General features: G+C 38.8%; 1 protein-coding gene across 1 annotated transcript in view; it reads right to left on the reverse strand.

Annotated features, from left to right (window-relative positions):
• PALLD (palladin, cytoskeletal associated protein) overlaps positions 1-13772 on the reverse strand; it is a 187460-nt gene that overhangs the window by 32240 nt on the left and 141448 nt on the right. The window contains exon 11 of the mRNA XM_058025126.1: positions 6053-6745. Coding sequence (XP_057881109.1) covers positions 6053-6745 — 693 coding nt within the window. The remainder of the gene's footprint in view (positions 1-6052; positions 6746-13772) is intronic.

Here is a 13772-nt window from a genome sequence, read left to right on the forward strand (position 1 = left end):
AAGGTAGTATTACTGAAGATATCTACTTTAAGAAAAGGTCCTTTTAAAGGAAAACCATTAATTTTTAAAGTTGCCTTCAAAAGGATATATGTATAGCTAACAATATTTATTTTTACATTTAGAAAGAGATCCCATTTCTCCAGGATAATTCCACATCCTTTATTGGCAGGTTTTATAATTTTTAAAAGCAAATATTCACTAAATAAATAGTCAACAAATCCTTCTCATGAGATTATTTGTGCTTTCACAAATGCTCATGTAAACATATAATTTATGTGTTTAGTTGGAACTTTTAAGTATACTTATCTCTATTCCTTCACATGTAACTTTTTGATTTTTTTCTAGGAACAGTGAAGATCAGTTTCTAGCTTCTACAAACTTAATTGTGAACTAACCCTCCTCTGTTGTATGTTTCTGTCACATTAACTCTCTTCCCTGAAAGTGGTTTGTAACCAAAAGCTAATCTGAATACAACAGATCCACCCACCCTGGAATTTTCTTTAGGTAAGGAAGGAAAGAACTGAGATTTTTAAGAACAGTGTTCAACAAACTTACTCCAGCCAAGTTTTACCTCATAAATTATTGACAAGTGCTCATAATTCCCTTAAGTACTTAATTAGCTATACAGTTCCACCAGCACTTTTCTTCTGCTTAATAACACAATGCTCTAGCAAGACCTGAAGTCTACCAAATCTATTCAATTAATAAAAAAGGTTATTGCCAAAGCTTGTTCAATTAACACCACCATAGCCACAGCTTGAAAATACTGGTCACTATAAAGTGTCTAGAGCTTACTGGAAAATTGAGATATAATTTATTCAAGGCAAACACTCACCATATTGTTGCAAATAAATGCTTAAAATATTTAAAGATTGATTAGTAGGTATTAATGTCCAAATAAAATGTAGTAAATTCACAAGTAGTTATTCCCATAATACACACAAGACTGTAAGACCACATGCTATTAAAAAAAAAAAATCCAAAACAACCAAACCACAAACTCCATTCCAAACAAATTAACAATTCCCACTGCAATGTTTCCAAATCTATCCAAATTTAACTGGAAAGAATATTCATTGGTTCAAACTAGTTTAGCTATGCAGTCACTTCCACAGAATCTCAGGGTTCAAAACCAAGGAAAATGTTGAATCATTAGCATGGTATTTACTGTTCATGGGCCCACAGAATACCAGAATTGAAGAGAGGGTTAGAAATGTTCTTACAGAATCACAGAATATTCTGAGTTGGAAGAGACCCACAAGAAAAACTGAATCCAACTCCTGGCCACACACAGGACACCCCAAGAGTTACACTGTGTGCTTGAGAGCAATCCCAAATACTCCTGATGCCCACCAGTGCACAGTTGGCCCTCCTGGCTGCCAGGGCACAATGACTTTCCATCAATCAGGACCTCCAGTCCCTTTCCAAAGAGCTGCTCTCAAGCATCTCATTGCCCAGTCTTCTTGTATATCCAGAGGTGCCCTGTCCCAGGTGCAAAATCTAGCACTTGCCTTTATTAAACATCACACAGTGGGTCATTACTCAACCCTCTAATTTGTCAAGATCTCTCTGCAGGGCCTCTTTGCCCTCAAGGTAGTTGACAGTTCCCCCCAGTTTAGTATCACCAGCAAATCTACTTAGTATTCCTGTGAGTTCTGCGTCGAAGTAATTCATGAAGAGCACTGGCCCTATGTTGGAGCCATGTGGAACTCCATTGGTGACTGTTTGCCAGCCTAATGTAACTCTATTTACTGGAATTCTTTGTGCCTGACCCGTGAGCCAGGTGAGCACCCATCATGTGATGTGATGATCCAGCTGAATGCTGGACATGTTGTCCAGAAGGACACCATGAAAGACAGTGTTGAGAGCTCAACCGAAGTCCAAAGAGATTACATGAACAGGCTTCCTTTGCTCAGCTAGGGGGGTTACCTTGTCATAAATTGAAATAATGCTAGTCAAACAGGGCTTTCCCCTGATGAAGCCATTCTGGTCAATGACTGCATTATCCTTCAGGTGTTTTTCAGTAACTCCAAGAGTAATCTTCTCCATAATTCTACCAGGCACTGAAATGAGACTGACAGACCTGTAGTTTCCTTTGTGCTGTTCTTGAAAACTGGGACAACATTAGCCAGCATCGAGTCAAGTGGGACCTCTCCAGATTCCCAAAACAGTTCAAAAAGACATTGAAAGAAGTCTTGTAATGACATCATCCAGCTCTTTGAGGATTCAAGGACGAATCCCATCAGGCCCCATAGACTTACAGGGACCCAGCTGGAGCAGTGATTCCCTCACAAGTTCAGAGTTGACTCTGAGTTTATAATTCTCAGAATCCTCATCCTTCAGCTCAGGGCACTGAGAGCCCCATAGTCCATGACTGGCTCTGAAAACTGAAGAGAGCATTAACTCCCTCTGCCTTGTCTATGTCCCTGCTCATATGGTGAACATACTCATAATTTAACAAGTCACTGTTATTTCTGGACTGCCTTTTGCAACTAGCATATTTTTTAAAGTTCTTTTTATTGTGCTACACAGTACTGACTGGCTTCAGCTCACATTGAGCTTTTCCCTCACAATTTTCTCCCCATGGAGGAGAACAGCATCTCTGTTGTCCTCCCATGTCACCTTGCTTCTGCTGGTCAAACATTTACTTTTTTTTTTGCCTTTCCTCTAGAAGAAGATCCCTGCCTAGCCAAGTTGGCCTTCTGCCTCAACTGCTTTTCCAACATTTTGGAATTGCCTGCTCCTGCGCCCATAGGAGGTGGTGCTTAAAAAGTCACCAGCATTGATGGACCCCAGCACCATCAAAAACATTTTCCCAGAGGACCTTACTCATTAGTTCCCTAAGCAGTCTGAAGTTTTAAATCCAATTGCTTTGTGGTTGCTGTGGCCGAGACAACCACCAATTTCCACTTCAGTCATAAGATTCTCTCTGTTAATGAGCAGCAGATCAAGGAGGACATCTTACTGAGTTGGCTCTCTTAGTGTCTGCACCATGCAGTGATCATCCAGGTGTTTATGAACCTTCTGGACCTGCTTGTATTAGCTGTATGGTATTCACTAACATTTGCCAAGTTTAAGTCCCCCATAAGGATAAGAGTGGCTAACTTAGAGATGTTCCTTAGTTGCTTAAAGAAAAACTCATCAGCATCACCATTCTGGATAGGAGGTCTATAGTAGACTACCCTGATGACATTTGCATTACTTGTTCGTCCCTTAATCCTTATCCAGAGGCTTTTGGCCCTCCATTGCCAACTGTAGGCACTATTCATTCCAGACCCTCTATTACATACAGTGCCAACCTCCCTGTCTCTCCTGCCCTGCCTATCCCCCCTGAAGAGCCTGTAACCATCCTTCATGGCACACCAGTCCCAGGACTCACTGCATTATGCCAATGATGTCATCTCTCTGGGACTGGGCCAAAGCTTTTAGCTCCTCTTGCTTTGTCCTGCATCTGCTTGGATAGATTTCTCTTTTCAGCAGAAAAAATATGATACATGCATGGGAAAGGAAATGACCAAAGAAAGCTAATGAAGGTTTGACTCCAAGAGGAGTAACAAAGACTATTGGCTTGTATACAACCACAGAGAACTTTACTGGTGCTGCCTTTGACCTTTTCCAAAAACAACTGCCTGCACCTGCAATGTTTATTACTTAACCTTTATTCTGCTCCTACCACAACACAAAACTGAAAAAAAAAATATGCCTACCAAGTTCTGCTTTTGAGGAGCAGATCTGTGGTTGTGACAAGATTTAGCAATGACAAAGTCTTTGAAGATAAATGGCTTGACTAGTACTTCAGCTGCTGAGCAAAACTTTGTATCCAACAATTTATTTCTTGCACCCAGTCTGTAAAGCACACTGTCAGGAAACAGCATCATAATTTTCAACCAACAGATCTTGGAGATCATGGCAAAATGGTGACACTACAGGCCGAAGTTATGGAATAGCATGTGAAGCTCAGAAACTACGTCTCGGATAGACAAATGTGCTGAAGAGGACTTGTGAGGATGTAGCAAAAGACAAAGGAAAAGAAGCAAAAAGTTAAAGGGGCCAAAAAAAGAATTGAGGCTATAGCACAAAGCAGAAGAGGCCTAAAGTTGAGGGGGAAATGGAGGCCAGGGAAAGAACTGCTCAGGAGTGGTATTAGAATTACAGGAAACAAAGTAATTTACTCAGCAAGACACACCAGGTATTAACCTACACAGTAACATGAAAAACAAGAAGCCAGGGAAAAATTGGCAACAAAGATATATAACAATAGATTATGGCTTTTCTGCATCACACAGTACATATTTTACCATGTTTTAATGTTATAATTCAGATGACAAATGCTCACTGTGTATGTATATATACACACACACATATATATACACACACATAAATTATACACACATACATTCAGTATAGTTAACACGATCCAGCTCCCATCTGGACTTTATTTCCCAAGGGAATGCAGAAAAACAGCCAACTACCTCATCCTCAGCTCAGACCCTGAGGTTGCTGCCTTGTTGGGGTGGGGGAAGGAGGAATATAGATAGACACACCATCATGTGCCTACCCAGACTAGCTGCTGCCCTTGGGGAAGTGAGGGGCATGGTGAAGGGGGAAGAATCTTTGCAGAGTTGTTTCTCTGTCCAAAGATCAAAGGGAATGAGGAAGAACACAACTAATGCTTCAAGAGAGAACATGTATCCATAAGCAGAATAACAGGGAAAGAGGAACACAGCAGAGGCTCAAGTTGCTGCTGTTACCCTCACAGCAAACAGAGGTGAGCTCAAAAATGAATCCAGCCCTTGTCAGAGCTGTATAGCTGGACTAGAATCCTTTCTTGGAAAATCAAGGGTAATAGCAGGCTTCAGTGGGCTATACTTACTGGTCAAGCTATCAGTAAATTAATCATGCAATTTTCAGTGCTCAGTATCAACAGTAAAATTCAGCCAGTGCAAAGGACACAGTAAGACAGAAAATCACAACTATGATGACTGCAAGGGCAAATTGCACTATTTATTAATTTTTCTCCTACAAATGTTTCATAGCCAGACTCCATAATGAGCTGTATGAAATAAATCAAGATAAAGAAATGCTTTTTAAAACAGATACATGACTTATTACTTAGATATCTGTCCTCTTTCTTCTTTCTCTTTCTTTTCATATCTTGGATTGAAATAACAGAATATCCCACTGCAACAGTATGTAGCTGAGCAAGTCACCTAGATACTGTAGATATGTTTAGACAAACTTCTGAACAAAGTTATAAATAAGCCTTGGATACAGCTATTCTCATTTTTGTTCTTCAGCATGTCTCTTTGTTCTCTAAGGATGGAATGAGAGTCTAGTGCCAGTGGAAAGAAAAACTGATCTATGATGGGAGCTGACATGCTCCAAAATACTGTTTTGGCCTTTAGAGAAGACAAAAGGGGACAATAAGTGTGCGGAGTTGTCAGGGATAGGGATTCTGTTTGTTTTTATGCACTGCTATTTTAAATACCTCCCTAAACACTTTCCCAAACTTCCTCAGAACAAAATCTCTAGCCGAAGCCAATGAACTGTTATGGCCACATTGTTATCAGATGTATACTTTAACACCTTGTATTTTCAGTATCACAAAGCTATACGGACTTCTGAAAGATATACTCTTTACTTGAAATTTCTCTATCTGCAGATGTAATAGGAACAGAAACTGCAAATATCACTGAATAAGTGACTTTAAAAGAACTGGGCCATGAGAAGAGTTTTCTTGGATCTCCTTTCACTGCCCTGGGCTTGCAGAGCCTTTTGCTCCTGCTTTCACATTTTCTCAAACTCCAGTTTAAGGCTTCAGCTTCTCATGTTTTGTGCTCCTACTGTAGGGCTCTTTCAGAATCTCACTTCTGTGAGGGTTAAAAAACTATCTCACATCTCTAGCACAGAAGCACTTGCAATTTATTCACACATCTCTCCCTCTCAGATAACTGCTAACAGCAAAGGACCCTAGAAAAGTACAAATGAAGCAAGTGCAATAATCTTCATTACAATCTGCAGTACAGCAAGGAGCTCATCAGCTGATACTTACGGAGGCGTCACTCCTTTCGGGAGGCCTAATGCGTTGACAGAAACGGGTGGTGGCTGGGATGGCAGCATGGAGCTGAGAAAAGCTGCTGGAGACTGGCTGGAATTAGGAAATCTTGGAGTTGGAGACAGGCTGTGGGAAGGTGAAGAAAGTGAAGGAAGAGGAGGGGGTGGAGGAGGTGGAAGTGGAAAGGAATCACACACTGGATATGTCGCTGTTGGACTAAAGACAGGTGGAGGTGGGGGTGGAGGGGATGGAGAAGAAGGAGACCAGGCATATTCCCCTTCTGGAGCAAACTGCTGAGAGAAGGGAGGAACTGGCACTCTCCCAAACTGTTTCTGAGAAGCAGTTGGAGACATAGGAGAAGGAAGGCTAGATGTGGATGACCCAGAAGATGGAGTCACATAACCTGAAGCAGGGCTGATGTTCTGGGCAGCAATGAACTGCTTAGGCCGAGCATAGTTGAAGGAGCTGGAAGACTGCATGGTTGGGGAAGTATGAGAGTTAAGAATACTCATTGGCACAGGAGAGGTGGCAGACTGGCTGGACTCAAGCTCCTGGAAGGAGGGGGGAGGAGGAAAGGAAGGAGAAGAGGGAGGGTGCTGATGATCAGGTTGCTGTTGGTGACGATACCACTGTCCACTTTCTTGTTCCAGACGAATTTGGTTCTGCAGCTGCTGTATTTTTTGGGGGTCCCTGCGGGAAGGAAAAATAGACAAAAAGATGATCAGACATGCAATTCTGGCTGGAGAGGAGGTAAAACTTCCACTGGTCTAGAGTCCAGGAAAATTGAAAGAGAGGGAAAGTTTAAAGCATTTACATATGTTGAATAGCCCCACTTCTTCAGAGTTAACACAGAAGTCCATTTTATGTCCGTAAGATTAAGGAAAAAGGGTATGCATAATAGAATTTAACAGAGCCATCAATTCTTCAAAAAGATAAATTATATGGCAATGTGAAGCACTTAGGATATTTTAAAGGCACAATGCAGATAATGGAATTCAAGGTAAAAGTACTGAAACTCTTTCTTTTTGATTTGTGTGATTTTTTTTCAACGGCCCCCTTTCAATGATAAGGCTGAAATATTTACCCAGTAAAAACTTCAGCCGTAGCTGAATTTCTGTTGTAGCCTCTGTGGGCCAATCAGACAGACCTAATTACAATCATACTTTTAATGAAGTACTTGGAGACAAAGTACCAACTTCTGTGTCAGAACCATCCATGTATGTAGATGAGCAAAGATTTCTGAGAAACATCTGTAACCTAGGGAAGCTGTGAACTGAGCTTCCCCAGGTCTTTAGTCCCACTTTTTCTCCCCAGTTTTATTTTCAACTGTAGGTCCTGAGATGAATCTTAGTAGATACTTCATATAGTTCTGAGGCATTGCAATAGTATCAGCTCAAACGGAAGTAAGAATTTAATTTAGAAATTCAGAAATTCACTGGAAGAAGAATAGAGAGTAAAAAAGTTAATATTCAGGAGCACTCAGAACTCTTAATTAAGGGGAAAAACTGAAAGAAAAAAGTAAAATGTTCAGCACTGGGGCAAATCAGAACTGGGGGGTTTTTTGGTCTCAATACAGCTGTTTGAAAGACATTAAGCTCAAAATTAACTGCGGTCTATCATGTGACAATACATCAGACTAGCTTGGTTGAAATTGTCCTTTTTCAGCTGGAAAACATACCTTTATCTCAATACTCCAAATATCCACAAAGTTTCAGCATATGCACATATAACTTTTCTGTATATTTAATATATAAATACTTTATTGTATACAAGTATGTCACTGTTTATATATAATTTAGGTCATCTAAGCAGACATTTTAGAAGCAGTTTGCCTAATGCATGGCATATGAATGTATGATTCTGGCACAACAATATACTTTTGTTGATAGCAACAAAATTAGAAATGGTAATAACATAATATTTTCCACTTGAAGATTAATTTTGATATTCCAACCATCTACATTTCCCAGAAAATGTTTTCTGACAATAATTCTGCTTATGATCTCTGGCCAAAGGAGATTGCTTAGATAAGAAAAAGGGGAGCAAGCTGTTTTAGGGCAGAAAACTGAAAAATGAGTAACTTATACTTAACAGTTGCCTTTCTTTGGTATTGCTGTTCTAAAGATGGTTCAATTCTAGCAATGTCTCACTAACAACACAAATTGCAGCACTTAAAAGGAGATTAACTTTTTAACTTAAATTAGCAACAAGAACATTTGAAAGTTACAGTTCACTTTCTAAATTTTATAATTAATTTTTTGATGTTGATAATAGAGATTCTTAATCCCTATCAGTTCGACTCTTCACTCCACAGGATGCCGGCTGAAACTTATTCTATTTTTGTGAAATTACTTAACATTCATCTTTATTTAAATCAGTTAAAACAACACAATTTTAGTTCCCGTCGACATTTGACTTGCTTAGTTGATGACAGCAACAGTTCTGGTCACTTCTGGCTGGACAGAGAAAACCCTGTAAGATTACTACTTTCACCTCCTTCTGCATCTTTGGCCTGAATATTTGCAGACCTACTGTCCAATACCTCTTAGTTATTTTATTTTTCATCATAATAATCCTCAACTTTTTTATTTATTTATTACAGACAGACTAAGGTAAAAAAACAAAAAAGGGGACAATTTAGCATTGTAAATGAGGTGTTGAATATAGAAGAAACTTAGCTGTCTCCAACACTACTATGTTTATCCAACAAGTGCTGAAAGCAAGTAGGAGTGCCATGTCTTGAGACCTTTTTATTTGCATTTGCCAAGTCACATGGCGCTGCGCCCGGCCAGCAGCATCCCACAAATGCCCATCTATGGCGCTGTCAATGCAAGTGCAGCACTGCAGCGCTGCCCTGCACTGCTGCTGACCCCGCCAGGCACAGCCAGAGACCTCACTCTGGGTATCTCTACAAAAGGGTGACAGGCAAAAATGAGGTTGCTCAGCTCTCCCACTAAGCTTGACTTGAGGCTGCAGGAATATGCATGCCTGTAAATCAGGGTTTATTAGCTCAGGACTGTACTGATTCAGGTTGAACAGCTGTTGGTCAGCTTAGAATCCACCTAAATTAAGTGTTTGTTTGCTTAAAAAATAGCATGCAAACACAACCATTATCACATCAGTCTATGGGGCAAAAAACCCACAAAGATTAGCTTAGAGTAAATTTTCAAGCCAGTTGTAGAAGTGCACAATCCTTGTCTGCAAAGGCATGTTCTCTACCTCAGAGCTATTCTTTTAACATCAGATACTGCCATATTATTTTCTTGAGGAGAGGTATTCTAGAGATGTGTCATTATGAAGGAGAAAAGGAGAGGAAACAATAACAATTCACCAGTGTTTCTTTGGAATGACACCATCAGTGGTGGAAGTTCTACATAGGTAGATCCTCTGCTGTGACAAAGGCAGGGAGAGGCCAGCTGCCAAAATTATGAAAATTATTAATTTCTCATTAGTAAGGAAACAAAGAAGGAAATTAAAAGAGTTTGGTTTTTGGATGAGATTACAAGGAAAACTAATTTAATTGTAATTACATCCTCTTTCCAATTAGTTGAAATATGTTTTGTAATTTTAAAGGGCACACATGCATTCAGGAAACACATTAAGCTTGTCTAAACAATAGAGCATAAACTCATTTTCTCATGTGGAATTTTTTATTTTGCCAAATAATTAATTATAACAATATAAGAATGAGCATATAAAAGTACTTTCTTAGCAAATTCAATCAGTAAATGATAAAGGTAAGTAATAAGAAAAAAAATCATAGCTAGGGTAAAATGAATATTGAGAAACTCCATCAACTCACTGAAAAGCAGGCCTAGTACTACATAAATATGTTCAAAAGTTCTGCTTTAGAAGTCATAATGTTTTTCCAATACCAGATACTATTAACCAAGATATTAAAATACATTTTCAGATGATCTGATAGGTATGCTAAGAAAGTTCCAAAATGCAAGCAGCAAGGCAGTAAGATGTTAATGAAAGCAGACATCAGTTACAACAGAGGTGAGGTTTCTGAGCCATGCTGCCTGTGAGAGCAGCTCCATGCATGGGTTTGGTACTGGGCACTCAGAACATGCTCAGTAAGGTGATGACTTTCAGAGCTAAGGGATAGCAAGAAACATTTGAAAACAGATCTCAAAAGCAAAGAGTAGGGACATGAGACATTAGGTTTCTTGGTGGACAACAATGGTTGCCAATATGTACACCACAGTTGAATAGCTACTTGAGAAATCATGTTTTGAGGTATGCACTTGGTTTAAGTTACAATAGGCTGGTTCATATTTTTGTCCCATTTTCATAATGCTTTTTCTTCCTGATAACCTCTGTATCACATTGCTTTGAAAACAGAGCAGTATGTGACTGAGAATTAAACTGGTAACAACCCCCATCAGGAACTGCAACTCTTAAGTGCCTGAACAGAGTGGAGTAAAGGAGCGACACAGGTAGTGGTTGCACACCTCTCCAAGTCTCAACAAGACCTGGCTACTGAATTGCAGATAACATTACAGCAGATGGCATTCCCAGGAATGCAGTAAATCCTTCAAACTTAACCTCTGTTCTAGGCTCATTCACATATTCCCAGTATTATGATATGTAAGAGCTTTACTTTTATCTTACATTACAAAGCTTATTTAGAGAAACAATGTCCTTCTTCTGGGAAGCATCTTACTGTTGGCAGTTTAATCATCATCTTTGTGTACCTTTAAACACAAAAGTTCATATGGAAGCCCTTCTATCCAAACTACCTCTCTTGGAAGCGGAAGTTCCCAAAAGGAAGAGAAATGCTGTTGTAGCCTTGAAGCCTTTTTATATGAAATGAACCCTACTGAGTTATGCCTACCACGAAGTATGCAAGGACATTGAAATTTAGTCAGTGTTTTACAACACAGTACACAAAGTAAATGGAAATAAATGACCACAGGTAAAGAACCAAGACTAAGTGATGTTTTCTATAGCATTTTAAAATTCCAAATTTTGTCCCCCTGATCTCAATAAAATAAAATGGAAAACGGACAAAGAAGGGCAATTTTTGTTTGAAAGAAAGAGTCCTATTTATCTCAGGTTGTGGAAGAATAACGAGCTCCCTTCTGCCTCAAGTCATTCCTGAGCAAAAGCAGATCAGCCCCTTCACAATCCTATCAGTGACCTGCTTTTTGAGAAACAGATGGCGCAGTTCTACAGAAATATACAAAACATACCACTGAAACGAAGGTACAGGAATATTTTAAATGAAAAAGTATCAGAATTAAGCACAATTTAAAAATGTTGAGCTATTTTTCTAAGTTAAGCTTCAAAAACAATGCCAGAAAATGCCTGTACATTTGGGGTAACAACTACTCATCTCCATAAAGTCTACTTTCCAAAGAAGATCTAGCTTCTAACTCAATGCTATTGCTTCAGAATTATGCCAGAGCTCTACCAAAAGGGAGACACTCACTATCACACTGTATCAAATGGCAGGGGCTCTTCTCACTGAGTTCAATGTCAGCAGCTCTCTATGTATAGATGTATTTTGTGTATGTGTACATTTAGAAATATTTATCTCTAAACTTTGGTATTTATACAATAAATACCAGGATGAATTTTTTCCATAATTTTAAAATTTATTAAAATTGGAATGTATCACATATTTATATCTTTCTAGTTCCTGGCAGCCAAACTGGATACTTGCTTCTGCATCTGTGGTTCCCAGCAGCTGTTAGGACAGATCTGCCAGGTAGCTCTTAAAGACATTTAATTTGCTTTCTACAAGTACAACACGGGCATTTTGCTGATATAGTACCTGTTTAAAATTTGTAATTTTCTTAACTACTTCTGAGAGCTACTATTTAAGAGACTAAAATATACATACCAACTTATCCAAAATGTGATAGCAAACTCTGATACCTGGAATTCTACTCTTGACAAAATTCCTAATACAATTTAAATTTTTCCACCAAACTTACCGATTACTGAGTTGTTAAAAATGAAAAAACCCAAATCCTAAATTAATCTGCCAGTAAATTAATTACCAGATGTACTGAAAAGAAATACTCAGAATACAAAAGTAACTCAGACTGAAATATCCACTGAATAAATATTTGCTTATTTTTAGAAATGTTAAAGATCTACATATATGTCAAGGCAAGAATGTGAAGTAAAGGGAGAATAGTTGCCTCTTTTAACAAGAACTGCTATGTATCCAACATACAGACAGCCTCCAGACTGTATCAATACAAATGAATTTAGACAACTTTTAGGTTTTATGAGACTGAACAGTCCCTTAGATTGTGGGAGGAAAAAAAAAAGGGACTGTTTTAAATGCTGCAGGGGTTCATATTTATGTAAGACTAGAATTAGTCTTACATTACTACGACTAGAATTATCAGTTAAAATAAAAAAGGGGGGGAGACAGGTGATGGAGGGGACAGGATGGAGGAATAACAACAACAACATCACACAGAAACCAGCACCAGTTTGGGTTCTAGCAGGAAAATATTCAGAGGTATATTTTGTCTATACTAACATTACAGGGAGGATGCAGGTTGTCATTACAATTTAAACCTCACACTGGGTAGCTTGATGAAGAACTGTAACTAGGAACCAACTCCAGCAGCTGCAACACTTTAACATTTTTATTGCCTTCCCTTCAAAGCTTAGCAATCTGAAAATGCAGATTTACAGAAATATTTTCTGTATTTCAGGTTGATATACAGGAGCATTTATAATTACTTTCAATGTAAGCTAATACACTCCTAGAAGAAGAAATACGGTGCAAGAACTAACACAGGGACTTTGTTATGAGCACACTGTGAAGCTGAGCTTAACTTTTCATCTAAGAAACTTCATACACACAGATGAGAAGTGTAAACCATCTGCATTGTTTGTGGACTCTTTTGTAAGGAAGTCCTGCTGTAATTTGGCTGCTAAAAACCTTTCTATCTATCCTAAAAAGTGGCAGTTGTAGCTGTGCCCATTTTCCACTCTGGTTTGGTTATCTGTCAAACACATCAAGGTAATTTCTGTGCTAAGGAAACCAACAGTGGAGAGGGTGCCAGTATTCAGCAAACACGAGCCATTCTTTCAGAGACAGGAACCATTTTTTACCCCTCAATACCACTGCGGGGACATTTTTCAAAACATGCACCAGTGAGATAACACATTTAGCTTGGGTACAGAAAGAGAGGAAATGGTGCTCTTGTGCACATTCATTTTCCCAAAAGTCAATAAAGATACAATACAGCTTTAGTAAAAATGCTAAACTTCATATCTCTGGTAGGGTTAGATCATAAGAATTAGTCTGGTAGTCAAAAACCTGTCGCGCTTGGTTATTCAATTGTGTTGCACAAGTAATGCACAGGCTATCCAGTGACAGATATAACAGGTAAAATATTACACAGGCAACAGGTTTTACTGAGAAAGGAAGCTAAAAGTGTTATGTTATTAAGAGGTAAATTGCACCAAGACATTAATTACAATGCAGGTTCCAATCAGCTGAATCAGCCCAAAGTGTAGGAAATAATTTCTTGGAATGCAGGAATGAACTGGCCTGCAAACAGAAAAAGAGGTCTTCTGATTCTGGTTATGCTATACTAAATTATGTTCTGTGCTGACTGGTATATATTCAAAGAAAATATGGATTGGAAAAAAAATCTAAGTATGAAAAACTGTATTAGCCTAAAACCAAAAGTGAACAGAAGAAAAAGATGTGGTACTATCTCACTGGAACAATACATGC

This window comes from Melospiza georgiana, chromosome 5 (assembly GCF_028018845.1).
Source record: "Melospiza georgiana isolate bMelGeo1 chromosome 5, bMelGeo1.pri, whole genome shotgun sequence".
In the NCBI taxonomy this organism is placed as follows: domain Eukaryota; kingdom Metazoa; phylum Chordata; class Aves; order Passeriformes; family Passerellidae; genus Melospiza; species Melospiza georgiana.